General features: G+C 37.6%; 1 protein-coding gene across 2 annotated transcripts in view; it reads right to left on the bottom strand.

The window, feature by feature from the left end:
- Positions 1–16,701, bottom strand: part of LOC107746406 (phospholipase D2-like) — a 24,887-nt gene that overhangs the window by 4,858 nt on the left and 3,328 nt on the right. The window contains exons 2-23 of one of the 2 annotated variants that reach the window (XM_016560623.1): positions 14,478–14,606; positions 12,921–13,048; positions 12,706–12,848; positions 12,507–12,600; positions 12,354–12,419; positions 11,731–11,789; positions 11,484–11,618; positions 10,108–10,218; positions 9,845–9,988; positions 9,643–9,726; positions 7,489–7,567; positions 7,170–7,280; positions 6,858–7,040; positions 6,583–6,739; positions 5,603–5,721; positions 5,381–5,494; positions 5,150–5,254; positions 4,047–4,135; positions 3,825–3,938; positions 3,670–3,719; positions 3,290–3,424; positions 2,689–2,842 (exon numbers count right to left, since the gene is read on the bottom strand). In XM_016560623.1, the coding sequence (XP_016416109.1) occupies positions 2,689–2,842; positions 3,290–3,424; positions 3,670–3,719; positions 3,825–3,938; positions 4,047–4,135; positions 5,150–5,254; positions 5,381–5,494; positions 5,603–5,721; positions 6,583–6,739; positions 6,858–7,040; positions 7,170–7,280; positions 7,489–7,567; positions 9,643–9,726; positions 9,845–9,988; positions 10,108–10,218; positions 11,484–11,618; positions 11,731–11,789; positions 12,354–12,419; positions 12,507–12,600; positions 12,706–12,848; positions 12,921–13,048; positions 14,478–14,583 (2,480 nt within the window). In that variant the 5' untranslated portion in view covers positions 14,584–14,606. Of the gene's footprint in view, positions 1–2,688; positions 2,843–3,289; positions 3,425–3,669; positions 3,720–3,824; positions 3,939–4,046; positions 4,136–5,149; positions 5,255–5,380; positions 5,495–5,602; positions 5,722–6,582; positions 6,740–6,857; positions 7,041–7,169; positions 7,281–7,488; positions 7,568–9,642; positions 9,727–9,844; positions 9,989–10,107; positions 10,219–11,483; positions 11,619–11,730; positions 11,790–12,353; positions 12,420–12,506; positions 12,601–12,705; positions 12,849–12,920; positions 13,049–14,477; positions 15,720–16,701 lie in introns of those variants that run through there. The other variant, XM_016560624.1, reaches the window with a different exon arrangement.

Here is a 16,701-nt window from a genome sequence, read left to right on the forward strand (position 1 = left end):
TGCGTAATCAGCGTTGTTTACGTTCGGGGGAGAAAGCGCATGCATGAACGTAATCTGCGTAATCAGCGTTGTTTACGTTCGGGGGAGAAAGCGCATGCATGAACGTAATCTGCGTAATCAGCGTTGTTTACGTTCGGGGGAGAAAGCGCATGCATGAACGTAATCTGCGTAATCAGCGTTGTTTACGTTCGGGGGAGAAAGCGCATGCATGAACGTAATCTGCGTAATCAGCGTTGTTTACGTTCGGGGGAGAAAGCACACGCATGAACGTAATCTGCGTAATCAGCGTTGTTTACGTTCGGGGGAGAAAGCACACGCATGAACGTAATCTGCGTAATCAGCGTTGTTTACGTTCGGGGGAGAAAGCACACGCATGAACGTAATCTGCGTAATCAGCGTTGTTTACGCTTAGGGGAAAGCGTGCGTATGCATTGTGATACTCTCTAAAATGGCGGAAGACGTAACTCGGGGGAGAAGAATTACAGTTGCGTTGCTGTCTATGCAGGGTCTGAGAGCTCTCACATTTCATCAATTCACATCAGTGGTCCAACCTTAATATTATAAAGCTACAAGAATACTTTTTGTGTGAAAAGAAAACAAAAATAAAGACTTTATTCATGGACTAATTTAATAATGTCCTTACTACCTTTCTGGGCCTTGGACATTTTGGTTGCATTGCTGTCTATGCTGGGTCAGAAAGCTCTTGGATTTCATCAAAAAAAAATGTAATTTGTGTTCCTAAGATGAACGAAGGTCTTATGGGTTTGGAACGACATGAGGGTGAGTAATTACACAATTTTCATTTTTGGGGGAACCATCTCTTAAAAAGGATTTTCAGACCAGCAGTTAATTTGCTTGGTAAAACTGTTACAGTGTTGCATTTTCTGAGTAGCTTGGTTCGGTTTCACAATGCAACACTTAGATGGACCAAAGCATGTTGATAAATATCACATGTGAGCAATGTCCCCTCGCTCATTGGTCAGACTGTTTATGAGCCGTTTAGTAGGGTGACCATACGTGCCATTTTCCCAGGACGCGTCCTGGCCAGGACGCGTCCTGGCCAGGATTTCTATGGCACGTATGGTCACCCTACGTTTAGTTCTGGGTTTTAGTTTATTACAACATTTGTGCATTTCAGGATGAACGGACAACAGCTCTTCTAAAACAGCATTGCTGCACAATCTCTGTCACCATTATCTTATTTCAAACTTTAACCATATCATATCGAGAACTAATTTAATAACACTTCATACATCAGGAAGAAGACAACATAAAAAAATACCCCCCCAAAAATAATTTAGACTGATACAGTGCACCCTTGGGGTGCCCTTTCTGTAGAAAGTCTCATAAAGCAAAAAATGTGAGCTGTGAAAACTATTACACGAGGAGATTAGTGTAGAATAATTCAATCAAATCACAGGACCCAGAGACGAACATTAACAGAATCACTTGAGGTCACATCCCAAGGCCAGCAGTGAAAGGTGCTGCAGACACATGCATCATTAGAAGCATCTCACTGTTTCCCTTGGCAACCAAGAGATGTTCTGGTAGCTGGCAGTATGGAACGCAGCGTGCCAACACAAATTGCTCTGCTCACACACGCGCACACCTCTCTCTTTCACTCACATACTCCTACACAGACAGGGGAGAAGTTGGACAAAATGGAAAGCTGAGGTGCTTCACTGCACAAACACAAATCTATCCTAGCTACAGCTACAGAACCACTCTCACGTTATACAGCTATGTTAAAGGCATTTGGTGGAGAGAAATGCAAAAAGAGCTAAAGTGATTGGCTCTTGACTATTAATGATATGGTACTTCTCTCTGGCACTCTTGTCCAATCAACTGTGATTGCACATAAAGTAGCATATCTTAAATGAAATGCTTTAAGTTCTCACAAAAGCCTTACTTCATACTGATTCACATAAATAAATTGTGAGTTTTTGATTCGTCTTGAACGATTTATTAAAAGAACTAACTTATAAGAGTCATTTGCTGTGAATTGAACTATACTACCTTTCAAAAGTTTGGGGTCAGTGGGAGTTTTTTAAAAATACCTTTCAATTAGCAAGAACGCATTAAAGTTACTAAAAGAAACAGTAAAAATGATACTGATAATGTTACAAAAGAGTTTATTTTAAATACTGTTCTTTTGATTTTGCATGTATGAACTTTCTATTTATAAAAGTATCCTGAAAAAAAAAAAAAACATGGTTTCCACAAAAATATTGAGCAGAACAACTGGTTGCACCATGTATATTTGTTCCTGCATGCAGTTTGTGAGGACAGCTCAACAGAATGATGTGTTTTCTTGCCATTATTTTTGGTACACAGCCTTGTTATCTCATCACATTGAATTCAGACTGAAAACTCATGCCGTGGCGCTGTAGAGTCAGTGCTGGAAATGCAGGAGGATCCAGCTTTCTGAGCCTCCATGCGACGCATGTCTAAAGAAATTTTCATTCACTATTCAAATGTCCTTGCCTTTTCCAGGCTTATTTCAAAATTCCCTCATATTTCCAGGTTTTCCATGATCATAAAAATCCTGATGTGAGTTTCCTAAGTGTGTTTATTTAACACTGTTTATTTTAGGTGGTGGTTGGGACTCTTTTTGACTCCTTCACAGTAAGCTTGACAACTCTGAATACATCTCTGTAGCTGCCTTGGACACAAGTACGGTATACACACCTGAAGCACTCCTTTCGTAAGGCGAGTGCTAGTGGTCCAGCCTGGTACTCTTCTCCGTTCATGACTGAGGGAACTCTTTCCTCATCCTCCACCAGCACTGCCAGCTCACTGTCACGACTGCCCAGCATGCTCCTGTCATTGATGTTGGCTGACCCTGAAGAACATTATGAAAAATTTTGGATTTGAACAATATTCACCAGCAGGTAAATAGTAAATATATTGGGTCAGTTATTCCCAAATCATAACCCAGGGTAACAATACCCCAATTGTATTTATTTTGCAGTCTTCAGTGTCAAATGATCCTTCAGAAATCATTCTAATATGCTGATTTGATGCTTAAGAAACACTTATTATTGTTACTATTCTAAAAGCTGAAAACAGTTGTGCTGCTTAATAATTTTGTGGAAACCATGATTTTTTTTTTTGCAATAGAAATATTTTGTAGCATTATAAACGACTTTACTGTCACTGACTTTGGATCAATTTAATGCAGCCTTGCTAAATAAAAATACTTATTTATTTTTACAAATCTTTCGATTGGTAATGCACATAAAACAGTAAATTGTGTCTTACTGTATTAATGTGAAGGCAAACATCTCACCTATGATGTAGCAACGGTCGTCAGCGATGAGGGCTTTGCTATGGACGTAGATGAGCTCTGTTACAGGGGACTGGCCGAGCTCAGAGTGTGTGCGCAGACCACACAGAGAAATATACTGTGTCCATTCGTCCTGCACTGAGGGGTAGATGAGACACTCATTAAACACAATACATGACGCACCATTTGTGTGATTGGTTAATGGGTAGAATGTTATAATGCATGGCTGAAAAAACATCAACACATAAACTAAATCATTTGGAGCCACTTTTATAAGACGTGAGAAGTGAAAGTGGCAGATGGAGAACGAGACAGGATCCAAAAAAAATGTACCAGAGTGGCAGAATTACAGACAGCTAAATATGTTTCTGTCAGATACTTACTTTGCTCCTTTAATCTCGAGAGAATGGAGTGTTCTCCTCGATTAATCGTTCTACACACAGAAAAAGTTCTGTTAGCAAAACATGAACAAGTGTTTTGGGTTGTGCGAGTGTGTGTATTGATGTAGATGTTTGGCTGGGCTGGTGTGTGTGTGTACCTGTAGGTGAAGTGCAGTATAGCCTGAATGGCATTTCCTCCTCCCTGGCTGATGTCACCCTCAAAGCCGGGCAGCAGAGGAATTACAACAAACACCCTGTACTTCTTCCCCTCACTATTACAATTCAAATAAAGCTTACACTTCATGCTAAAAAACACAAAGGCACTGCAGAGTACATTGTATTTCAATAAACTTGTATAATTTTTTAAAGAGGTAACAAACCTGTGAGCCCGTAGGATCCGTTTGACAATAGCATCTCCAATGGTATTGAGTACATTCTTCTGATCTGAGCAGCTGATGAAGAACTGGTTCTGAAAAAGAGGAGGCAAAGAGAGGGGTTTATTTAATTTGTCTCACTTGTTTGTGAACTATAAAACAGGCCGCTGAAAGATCTAGTTCATGGTCTTGTCCATTATTCACACGATTACTAGTAGATTTACTGCACTGAATTTTCTGTAGACAAAGACCAAGAGATATATTTTATATGAATAAAATTCATATTATTTTGATTAATTATATTAAGTATTTTGATTAATGATTAATTATTATATATTAGGTGAACTATCACTTTAAAAATATAATATATAACCTTGTTAGGATTACCTCAATAAATTAATTCTACAATTTAGCATATTTGTAGACTTAGCAGATTTTTGTGATGAATAGGCTAGTATACAATCAGACAAATAACAAAGAATACAATTAATCCTTAGGAAAATATATAATAAATATATAAAATATATAATAATAACTGCACTTGGGAACAAATCCTTTTAAATAAATAAATTCTAACGTCCATCACTTAATATTAAATCAATAATAAATAAATAAGTTAAGTGAGCAGTTTATATAATTTTAGTTACCAATAACACTGTACTGTTAACCCTGTTTAACATATTTAATATGCTTAAATATATTCTTCAGAAATTCATCTGCACAATATCAGTGTTTGTTGATGAATGTAAAGTTTTTAAATTCTCAAATGCAAAGGTTTCATCATTCTGTAGGGACAAACATTTCCTCTGGCTGTAGTACAATGCTGTGCTTATCTGTTCCATTCTTCTTAGTTTAGCTGACTCGCATTAGGACCCTGTTTCTGAGCAGGAGGCAAGAGCAGAGGGCTATTGTGTGCTGCCAGCTGAATGCAGTAGAATCACATGATCCTAGTGGGAGAGAACACTGCAAACAACTCCACAACACTGAGACTTTGTGTGTGAACATAGCACAGTGTCTGTTCAGCTCTGTGTGTGTGTGTGTGTGTGTGTGCGTGAAGTCTTATGAGTCAGAGGCAAATGCTTTTGGTAAGGTCATAGAGTGAGTGTTACCTCTAGATAAATGTAATGCTCGCTGTTCTCGATAACATGTATATAGGCATTGAGGATAGAATGTTCACATGTACCAGCAGACCAGCGATCCACAGAACGAAGAACCTGGGAGAAAAAGAGAGGGAAGAATGAAAGAAAAAAATTGTAAATAAATAGATGACAACAAAAAAGAAAAGAAATTAAATGAGTGGAAACAAAGAAAAGAAAAGTAAATTTCATGAACACATGTACCTGTACAGAGGCTTTTGTGGCACCAGGGATGGTGAATGGCAGCTTATCTGCAGTGCAGTGGGATTTCAGCAGTAGGTACGGGTAGAAGTCATCCTTGTACTTGTTCTTAAAGATCTTAAAAGACAAATAAGAATACAAGAGAAAAGGCAATGATTGAAGATTCTGAAGTGTCTGATTGTAAGAACAATAACAAACATTCAAAATAGCCATTTGATTTCTGACCTTAGTGAAGTTCCAGCGCTGGATGAAGTGTCGTGCAAGATCTCTGGCTGCCTTCCCATGATGCACAGCACCCAGGTCTCGCCAGGGGATGCGTGGCACCTGAGTTCTGTCAACATTGTCTGAGGAGGAAAAAAACAGAAGCTACACTACTACTAGCTGAACTCACATTTATTCCCCCATCCTTGTTCTTTTTTGTTCAAAATGCACTTCCAAGCAGAAACATCTAATATATTGATAATGATGATGATGATAATGATAATAATAATAATAATAACTATAGAAAATAATTTCTATTTCAAACAAAGTCTGTTCGTTTGAACTTTCTATCTTTCTCTTAATCAATGAATCCTGAAAAAAAGTATCAGTTTCCACAAAAATATCAAGCAGCACAACAGTTTTTAACATTGATAATAATAAGAAATATTTCTTGAGCAGCAAATCAGCATATTAGAATTATTTTGGAAGAATCATGTGACACTGCTGAAAATTCTGCTCTCATTACAGGAATAAATTAAATTTTTGTTCAAAATGAAAATCATTATTTTAAATTGTTATAATATTTCACAATTTTACTTAATATTTGATCAAATTAATGCACCAAAATCTAAAAAAAAAAACTGAACAGTAGTGAAAACACTGCAATATATGATGTTTATATGAAGTGTAATGCAATTAATAATAATACATAAATAATCTTGTAATCTAGTGTACCAAGAGATCTTGTTTTCTAAAAAAAAAAAAAGACAAGAAAAGTAAGAAATTCATTGCATTAATCACAACAAGACAGCTAGCAAGCCATGGCCAATGTGAGTTTCTTTATGTACCTTTATGGACTTAGAGGGAACATTTTCCATATCTAATACATAGAACTAAATAACCAAATTAGGTTGTAGTTCAAAAATACTGTTTTCATAAAAAGATTTTCAAGTGGTGATTAAAAAAATTTTAGTAATAATGTAAATCTGCATTGGACTGTGTACCTTGAAAGGGCTGGTCCAGCTGTGTCCAATCTCTCTTGATAAAGTTGCTGTAATCTTTTCCCAGCCACAAGAGGGCATTACAGCTCAGATCCACTTCATCCTCACACTCTGACACAGGTTCTGTCAGAGGAACAGCAGAGCCATCCACAGCATCAGACTGAGACAGGAAGTGAGAGAGGGAAGGTATAAGAGTGAAATTAAACACAGAAAGATAAAGAGTAAGAGATAGACACATCAATCAAGTATGCCATCATATCTACTGGATATAACTGTACCTCTCGGGCTGCCTCGAGCTGAGTGGGTTCCACATCACTCAGCCTATAGTCGCTGTCATCCCACCTCCCAAACGCAAGATCCAACCCACCCACAAAGGCCACTGATTGGTCGATGGCAACCATTTTCTCATGATGGGCCCAGAGGAACACAACTGAGGCAACATGATCTGGGTGACGCATCACCTAGGGCAAAAGAAGCACAGACTGAGTCATTCATAACATAGTGAGACAGCTATCATGACAAAAGTGGGAAGGATGAGAGGACAAACAGCAGTAAGAACAGATGTGTGTGTACTGTGTAGTACATCAGACCTTAATATTGGGGTGCAGGTTCATCAGTGTTCTCTTGCTGTAGCCACTGCTGATACCCAGAGCCAGTTCCACCTCCTTATACAACAACACACACACCTTCACGCCCTGTTCCTAAACATCACACACACACATACACACACAGGGTCGTGTTAAAGTTCATGGCCATCAATATAACTATATCTATAGTTATAGACAGTTACTTGTAGTTATAATTATAAATGATTGTCTGATAGATGGGGTGCTTTTTAAGATAGATATGGGAGAGAATTAATTTAATGTATAGCAGATTAATGTAATGTAAAAGGGTCTTCCCCCATACTGCTTTGCGTCTGAGAATCTTGTCCAAGCGCCAGTACGTTCCTGTAGCTGGACGTTTAAGGAAAACCTCTGGACTGAGCCTGCAGAGAGAAAAACTCAAATATCTTCACAACACTTTCAACACTCACACATATATTTTCAACACATTACATATATGACACCATACTAAACAATGGCAATAAATACTGTATAACTAAATCTTTGATATTCCCAGCATCCGACTGTGTCTACTTAGCTAGTACAAAAGTTTGAGGAACGGTAAGGTTTTTAAATGTTTTTCTTTACTTTTTTCATGCATTACTTTGATCAAAAATACAGGAACGAACAATATTAATTTTGTGAAATTTTATTACAATTTAACCATTTCTATTTTACTCCAGTCTTTAGTGTGACGTGATCTTTAAAGAAATCATTCTAATATTCTTATTTGGTGCTCAAGAAACTTTTCCTATTATTATCCATGTTAAAACATTTGTGCTGCTTAATATTTTCGTGGAAATGCTGATTCATCTTTTTTTTTTTGAATTCTTTGATGAACAAAGTTCAAAAGAACAGCAATTATTTGAAATATAAACCTTCTGTAACATTCTAAATGTCTTTATTGTCACTTTTGATCCATTTAATTTGTCCTTGCTGAATAAAAGAAAAAAAAAAAAACTTACTGACCCCAAACTTTGAATGGAAGTTTACAGTATATAGCAGTGGTCGGCAACAGGCCAGTAATAATATCTGGCCCACGCCCGCAGCCAAATTATTTTGATAGCGGCTGGTTCTAAAATAGATCTGTCATGACAGCAACAGTTACTCACAATCAGAGTATGTGAGCGGAGCGCAGAGTGGAGTGGTGTGATTTTGACTGGAGCGAGGAGCGGATTTTTTAAAAGTCGGAGCGTTGTGGTTTTCACTCGCTCCAAGAGCGCTCCACCACCACTCCATCACAAGTACAATTCGTGCCAACAGCCCGTAATATATCTGCATATTTAGAAAGAATTCACATGTTAAACATATTTAGCGAGCTTGATAGAGAAGGATCACTCAAACCAGAAAGAATGTGAAGCTATGATGACGGCAATGGACATGAGCGGGAAGTTATAGTTCTCAAGGAATTTGTTTGTTCCCTCTAGATACGGAATATTTTCAGGTGAAAGCATGATTTAAACAAGTACTACAACACTTATTCACACGCAGTCGCTCTCTCAATAATGCATTCAAACAAATGTAATCTTACAGTGCTACTTCTGTATCCGATTTAGAATGAGCAGAAATCTGTAAGAACGAAAACGTACTGTTATTTTCATCACAAACTAAATTTGCACTGCAAAAAGCAGCGATTATACCTTTTAATGCTGACAACCATGTTATTAGCTAGTCATGTGGTAGGAAAAAAGTTTGCACACTAGTGTTCCAATAACCCTCTTTGAAACTCTCCTGTTATTTTATTTATTTTATTTTTTAATATAGGTTATGAACAGATTCAGAACTGTGATATTTCAAACATACTGAAATACTTTAGCGAAGGCGGAGCAGTGTTTCTGAGATCAGTGAGCGCGGAGTGGAGCAGGAGCGGGAAATGGTGAACCCGGATTTGAGTGATTATTAAATGGTCGGAGCGGGGAGAGAAAATTGTTGACGCCCCACTCCGCTCACATACTCTGCCGGACACCGCCACACAAATGTGGCTTTCTGTTAATGACTGTCCTCCTACAGGATTTAACACAGAGTAACATCTCACTACCAGTTACAAAAGACACTGTAACAGTCTGTCACAGGCTATTCTAGTTGCATTTTTCATCAATTAATTTCTTAAACTATCCTTTGACTATGTTCTGGCCCACCATCTAGTGGCGAATTTTTTTTTTGCCCCGATGCCAAACTTACTTGTCGACCCCTGATATATAGCATCTGAAAAGCAGTATGCCGCATGATTAGGATACAATAAGGAAGTAGACAAAAATACCCAGATGACTTTTGTTTCAAAGGACATGTTACTATCCCATGAGACCACAGGAGGGGAAAACAGAGACGCAACTAACACTGTGGGAACATGGTGGAAGCAGTTATGTCTGGATTGTATACAGTACATGATCACAAATGGAGCTGCTGACCCATTCAGGCCATGTACTGTACATGTGTGTGTGGAAGACAGTACACTTACCACCAATCAGTGATGAAGATCTCCTCCTTGGCCTGTTCCAGGGCATCAGCCACGTCTGAGAAATAGCCATTCCCATTAACATACCTGTCAATCAACCAATGAGTCATTTACTCAGCACCCACTCCATTACACAAACTACTCAATCAATCAATTTTCCTTGATCGAAAGTTCATCCAAGGACATATTACATAAATGCACACACCACTTTGTGAGAGTGTCCGGTCTGGGTGGGGCGAAGCCTTCAAAACGATGCGTCTGGAGGAAATCACAGCGCTCAGAGAGACTCCGAATCTCATGACTCCACCACTGGGCCTGCCTGTAGCTACTGCACTTAATCACCAGCTTCCTACAAAACACACACATACCAGCTGTGGCTGCACACGTCTCTGTAAAACGGTCTGTCAGATTGGTGCAAGTAGTAGGAAGACTTCCTTATATTGGTCCTCAGACTCAGACATTTTTTACCTGCTGAAGTTCTCGATGCAGACGCCATGCTTGGTATCAGTGTAAACACTTCCAACCAACACCTTCAGCTCAGGGTCAAACAGCAGCACAAACGACACAACGCCAGGATCTCTGCTCATACACAGCAGAAAACAACAACAGAAAATCAATTATAAAAATGAGTCACTAGATTGTTACATTAAATATTAATCAACATTAAATATGAGTATGGTAGTAAACAATAAAAGCTTGAGGCTACTTAGAGCAGAATCCAGCAACATTTTATACACCAAAATAAAAACAAACAAATGATTTTGTCAGGTTGACATTGATAATACACTACCATTACCACTTCATTTTTTTAAGAAATGAATTCTTTTGTTCAGCAAAATAGACATTTTTTTTATTCATTTAAGAAATCCTGAAAAAAATATCTGCTTTATGATCTGCTGCCTTTTGGTTTCTTTTTGTCAAATATATGCCAATAACTCACTTAAGCTTACATATTTACCCTCAGGGCTTTTTACTAGCACACAATGAAGGGCTGGGCAAAGTTTCACCAATGTTTTCAAGGAAACCGTTCTGTTTTCTAGAACTGGTCGGCCTGTTTGGCTCACACACGATGCATGGTTACAGCAACTCATTTTAACTGGCTCAAGCTGTAAAAGGAAGGAGGAACATGATGACTCATGTTCATATTTTGAATAGCATATTTTAAAATGCTGTTAAAACACTGACATAGGCATTTAGTGGTGTGCAACTGAGGGCTTGAATGTGACACACCTGACCAGTGCAAACTTATTTTAAATTGTATTAGAGATGTAAACTTCCATCTGCTCTTGATGCAAGTCCTCTAAACACCTAGCATCTGTTCTGATTGATGACACAACACAGAGGGGGAACTTGTTTGACTGGCTTCTAGTCCAAGCACTAACTCCTGCATTATCTCCAACTACAGCTGTAAGCTTTGAATGACCTTCTGTGATTCTGACACCGGAAGTAAGCTGCAGGCTGAGAGGGATCAATATGTGTTTTGAGTGACAACCCTTTCCACCCTACATTGTACAATATTGCACAATACTGCATAAATGAAGGATGCTAGATGTAGCGTCTTTCATTTTTATTTTCTAAGGGTAAAATTAGAGGTTTGTCGCATTACAATGGATGGTTCCGAAAACTATGACTCAAGCTGATGGACAATTAATTAAAAATAGCTGCTAAATGTAAAATAAACTGAAAGAAACAGCAAAAACAAGCGGCTGATGTGTGTTCTTCTCATACATTCACAGCTCTGAAAGGCATGTTGTAACATGAAACAACAGAAAAGAACAGAGAGCAGTGTGAAGTAACAGATAACAGTACACATGTGGGTGTGTTTGTATTGTGGTGAAACCCACCTGGACATGTACAGAAGGAATGAATCCTTCACCACAAGCCAACGGCGAGACCAGCGGAAGCAGACCTGATGGTGACCGATGCAGTTGAGCCCCTGGATGCGGTGACCACCCGACCGTTTCAGAATATACCCTTCACTGTGGAAAAAAAAAAACAATGACTAAAAAAAAGAGCTGCAGAAATACACTCAGGCAAAAATGGAATAGTACTAAAATTGCAAGAGAAGAAACACACACAATCTGTACTCACAGGCCTTTGGGTCCAAGGTCTCTGATGAAGGACAGTGGACTGATTGCCAGGAAGTCCAACTGAGAGCACAATACACACTTTAATAAGCAAGCATAAAACCACAATCCTCTGCAATTTTGTACAGTATTTGTCCGTTTGTCCAAATTGCATACACTTTGAGTAGAAAACTGCCTCCAGAATTGAGCTAAATCTGACAAAAAATATTTTTGGAGACATCCAGGCACATCCATAACAAACATTACAGATTGACTAATAATACAATATGTGATACAGTAACAATTATTTTTATGTTGTCCAATAGCCAAACGTATTTAATACAGCTTTTTAACACAACAACTAAAAAAATTGATTTTAACAATAAAAACATGCATTATCATTAATATCATTATTATCAACATTGAATGACTGATAGTCATTAAAGTATAATATATAAAACATATTTTTATTATTATTCAGTAGAACCAATATAGAAGGACAGATAACCATCAATATACAGTATAAGTAGACAAGTATACAAAAAGTATATTAATGTCAGTTAAAAACATAGTAATTACATGTATATACTTATAAATTATGTGCATAGTAATTATATGTATATACGTATGTTAATGTAAGCTTCTCACCATCCCATGATAGTTCTTGTAGAAAGTGTTTTCTAGCAAGTTGTTTAAATATTCCTCCAGATATTTCTGAAAAACACACATAACACAATACATACAATACAGTGGGTGTACAACTTTTAGAGGGAGGTGGGCTTTGCGTTATTACGTATGTACCGGTTTGCTAGACGTTCGCCTGATTCTATCACTTCCATGTAAAGTTGGCATTTCCTCTGTCAAACTTGCCAGCTGTTGTCTCTGAATGGCAAATCTAATTCAAATCACAAGAACAATGGAAGGAAAACACCAGGTCAAAACTCCCGCCCAAACAAATGAAGCATTGTGACTTTGCATGGGCCTGTGTGTGCGCGCTCACCTCCCCAGAGGCAAGAACTGCAGCAACATTTTGTGTTTGTACAGGTCTCTGTGGAGCTCCTGGAAGTGCTTGTACTTTCTTTTTACTGTCCATGTGAACTCGCCATGTGTCAGACAGACCGTGTAGAGAGTGCACACATGTACCTACAAACAGGATTTTTACACTGTTAGGTATAACACAGCAACACATCATTAAGTACACACCCACAAACGCACCTTAGAGCGGGTGGTGTATCGCTCTGTATTTTCCACTTTACAGGTGATAGGTGTGCCATGAATGAGAGGAGAGATGCAACCTTCTTTCAGGTCTGCCAGGTGATGTACCACAAAAAAGTCCCGTTCCTCTGATAGATATAATGAAAGACAAGCATAAGGCATAATGATGTTATGCACTTTTTTGTCTATTTTAATACAAAATATTCCAGCAAAGCAGTTTAAGTGAAAATTTGAATTGAAAAATCATCAGGAATTTCTGATTTAATAAGAGCAGCATTCAAGCTGGATGAACTCCACAGGTGTTGGTAAAACGCGATGCTGTAGTCAAGAAGACTATGACTAAGAGTCGAGACAGAGACCAGAAGCGGGTCAAGACTGAGTCCACTTGCTCCTCAGTCCATAACAAGACCAAGACCATGCAAATATGGTCTTGGACTCAGACTTGAAGACCATATTTCATGGTCTTGGTTTTGTCATGTACTTAGGAGTATGTGGACTCAGTCTTGACTTAGACTCGAATGAGCTGGTCTTGATCCAAGAGCATTTTGTGCTTCAGTGGAGGAACATCTGACCATCTGATGTTTTAGACTTGCTTCTGTGATTAGTGAACTAGAAACTTACAGAATCTAAATGATTTCTTATTTATTTTACACAATAATGACTCTTATTTTCAGGTTTAAATTATATTTTGAATAACAGATGTTTCTATATTTGGCCCGTTTTGAAAAACAGCCATTGTGACAGGCCTCAGTGTCAACAATGTTATATCACCAGGGGTCAAAGATCACAAAAGTCACACAGTTACAGCGTTATGCTTAAGAAAATAATTCTTCTAGAAGCATGTGAATGAGACAAAACAGCTGTGAAACCAGTCACTGCTCTCTGCATTCTACATTTTTTGCAATCTTTTCACAAGGAAGTATAAGGACCCACTGTCACACTTAGAATACCTGTTCTTACAAGCATGACTGACATGTGGATGTGGCATAAATAATCCTTTGTCCTTAGAGACAAATAAATGATTGAAAAGAAGTCCGGAGGTTAACAGTGAATTGTGAAGCAAATAACTAATAACTAATGTTTTTGTTCATTATGCCTGTCCTTTGCCATTTAAGACCTTGCCTTACTGCTCATATTGCCATTGTCAGGGTCTTGATTGTGTATATCAGAAAACATGTTCTGATATCACAATTTTAGCTCACACCAATAAATAACATTTTATTATATTTAATGTTGTTCCATGAAAACTGACAAATGGCCAATATTAAAAGTCTAAACTATTAAAAACAATAAAACAGATGTACAACTCCAATAAATTCGGGCATCAAGGTGGGGACAGGCAGCAGCAAGGTATGCAAATAATCTACATGGTAATCCTAGCTATGGGGCAAGCACTGAACAACAACTTAAAAAAGAAAGAAAACGTGAGCCCTATCTAATTTCAGCTCAAATCAAACACTCATGAACCCACTGATCAAGGTCTTCAAGCTCACATGAAAGTTACAGGGAGGGTTTAAAATTTGTGATAATAAATACTGAGTAGGTGATTTGTCTCACCACTGTTGTTTTCAATAGATTTCAGTTGATCATTAGTAAGGTTGCACAGCACAGTGTCCACACATTTCTGCCACCTTTTTGCTGCATCTGTCTCAGAACTAGCCATAAGGCTACTGGACTACGACACACCTGTGCAAACACACCAACAAACAAAAACACCAAGGCACACAAAGAGGGAAAACATTAGCTATACTTTTTGACATAGTTTACAAAATGTGAAATGCATGATATTAGATAAAACTAGAGCCAAACAAACTATTCTCTAAATGTGGAAACAGCGAAGGCTGTTCACAACTGGGGTACAGCAGGGATCTGTGCTGAGACCTTTGTTCTTCTCCATTTACACCAAATCTTAACACAGCTTCTCTTATCAATGGTGAGAACGTGTTATGTTCTCAGCTACCTGTCCTGATACACGCAGTTTAAGTTTTGATTTGTGCACCTTACTATAAACAACACTGGTTTGAAAACACTTGATAAGAACAGATGTAAAGCCAATTGCAAAAATTCTACAGGTAGCAGAAAGATGGCTATAGAGATTTGGGCTTCTAACACAAAGTGCACACATTTCATGAAACCATTCATACCAGCTGTATCGGCAAGATAAATCTAACCATATTTTATCTGCTTAACGTTTTCTTCCAACTGGAGGACAGTAGATCCATCATATTCTTTGCATCCATATACTTTCTTGTATTTCTTTTGTGCATTTCTGTTTATTATTCTCATTTGATTTGGTTCTGTTTGTTTGTTCCTTTAAACTTAAGCCACATAGCATAATATGTTTGAAAAGACGCATAATTAAAAAACACCATTGATTATTGTTATTACTGTAAGTGTATTTTACTTTCACAGGTGCAGGATTTGTCTGCACTGTTGTTATTATCACATAATCTGTATTTATTTAAGCACAAGTAAAAATAACTAGGACAATAAAGCTAAATCGCATGTTGCTGTTGGAGTCATTCCAGATTGTCTTTGGGCTGAATTGTCTTTCTAAAGCAACTTTCCCCACAAAACAAAGGAGTCCATCATTCTAGCAATAAAAGACTGCACTCCAGCTGTGGTACAGATGATTTGTTATCAAGTTACCTCTTCATTCTTTTGTTCAAAATATGGAAATGATTCTTGAGTTGAGAGAAAACAAATAAAAAGTGGAAAGAGAAATAAAATAGATAACTGATTGCTGTCAACAGATTTGACATACATATGTATAGTAAAAGTCATGTTCTAACTTTTTTAATTCATGTAGTACAATAGTTTCCAACCATGTTCCTGCAGGCCCCTCAAAACCACACATTTTGGATGTCTCCCTAATTAAACAGGCTTGATTCAACTCATCAGTGCATTAGTAGAGACTCCAACACCTGAAATAGGTGTGCCTAATAAGTGAGAAACATGTTGGGGAACCTCCAGGTACAGGGCTGTGAAATGGCGCTGTAGTAAGTAATTACCAATGCAGAGAAAGATACCTTAGGTGATATGATATTAGGCTCTGTAACGACATTTGATACGATTGTGACATCAGCGCTGACACATATGCACATCTTAATAACGTCAGGGGAATCATAGATGTTTCATTTGTTAAACTAAATTAAACAAAACATCTATGATTCCCCTGACGATTAATTTTTGGCAACAACTAAGGCAACTTATAAATATGCAGAATTTACAATAGTATTACTTTTCAATACGCCTGTCACGATAACAACTTTTTGTTGTGCGATATATTGCCCCAGAAATAATTGCGATAAGCAATATTAGTCATTTTAAAGACCATTTTATGCCACTGAATATACTGTATAATCATAATGTAACCGTATAATAATGCAAGAAGGACTTCACACTTCCAAATGACAACAAACTTTTAATTTTTAAGAATATTTAGATCATGGAAATTAGGTATCAAAATATTAGAAACCTTAAAAAACCTGAATAAATAGTAAATAAACATTTTCTAACAAAAAGTGCAAAGTAACAAGTAGAAAAAAAGAAAAATGCACAAAGAAATTTTTCCATCTACAGATTTTTTTCCTGACCTTCTTTTCTCTGTAAATTAAGGGTGCACACTATTGCTGAAAAACACAATCACTACTTAGAAGTCCGTATGCACAAAGGCATAGATCCCTAAACAAGGCCATATCTGCTGATGAAACTTTTTTTTTATTTTTTTAATTTGAACTATCACCTCATGACTACACCACGTTATGTACGAGAAGCTGCA

Source organism: Sinocyclocheilus rhinocerous, unplaced genomic scaffold (genome assembly GCF_001515625.1).
Source record: "Sinocyclocheilus rhinocerous isolate Xijiao unplaced genomic scaffold, SAMN03320098_v1.1 scaffold77, whole genome shotgun sequence".
NCBI classification, from domain to species: domain Eukaryota; kingdom Metazoa; phylum Chordata; class Actinopteri; order Cypriniformes; family Cyprinidae; genus Sinocyclocheilus; species Sinocyclocheilus rhinocerous.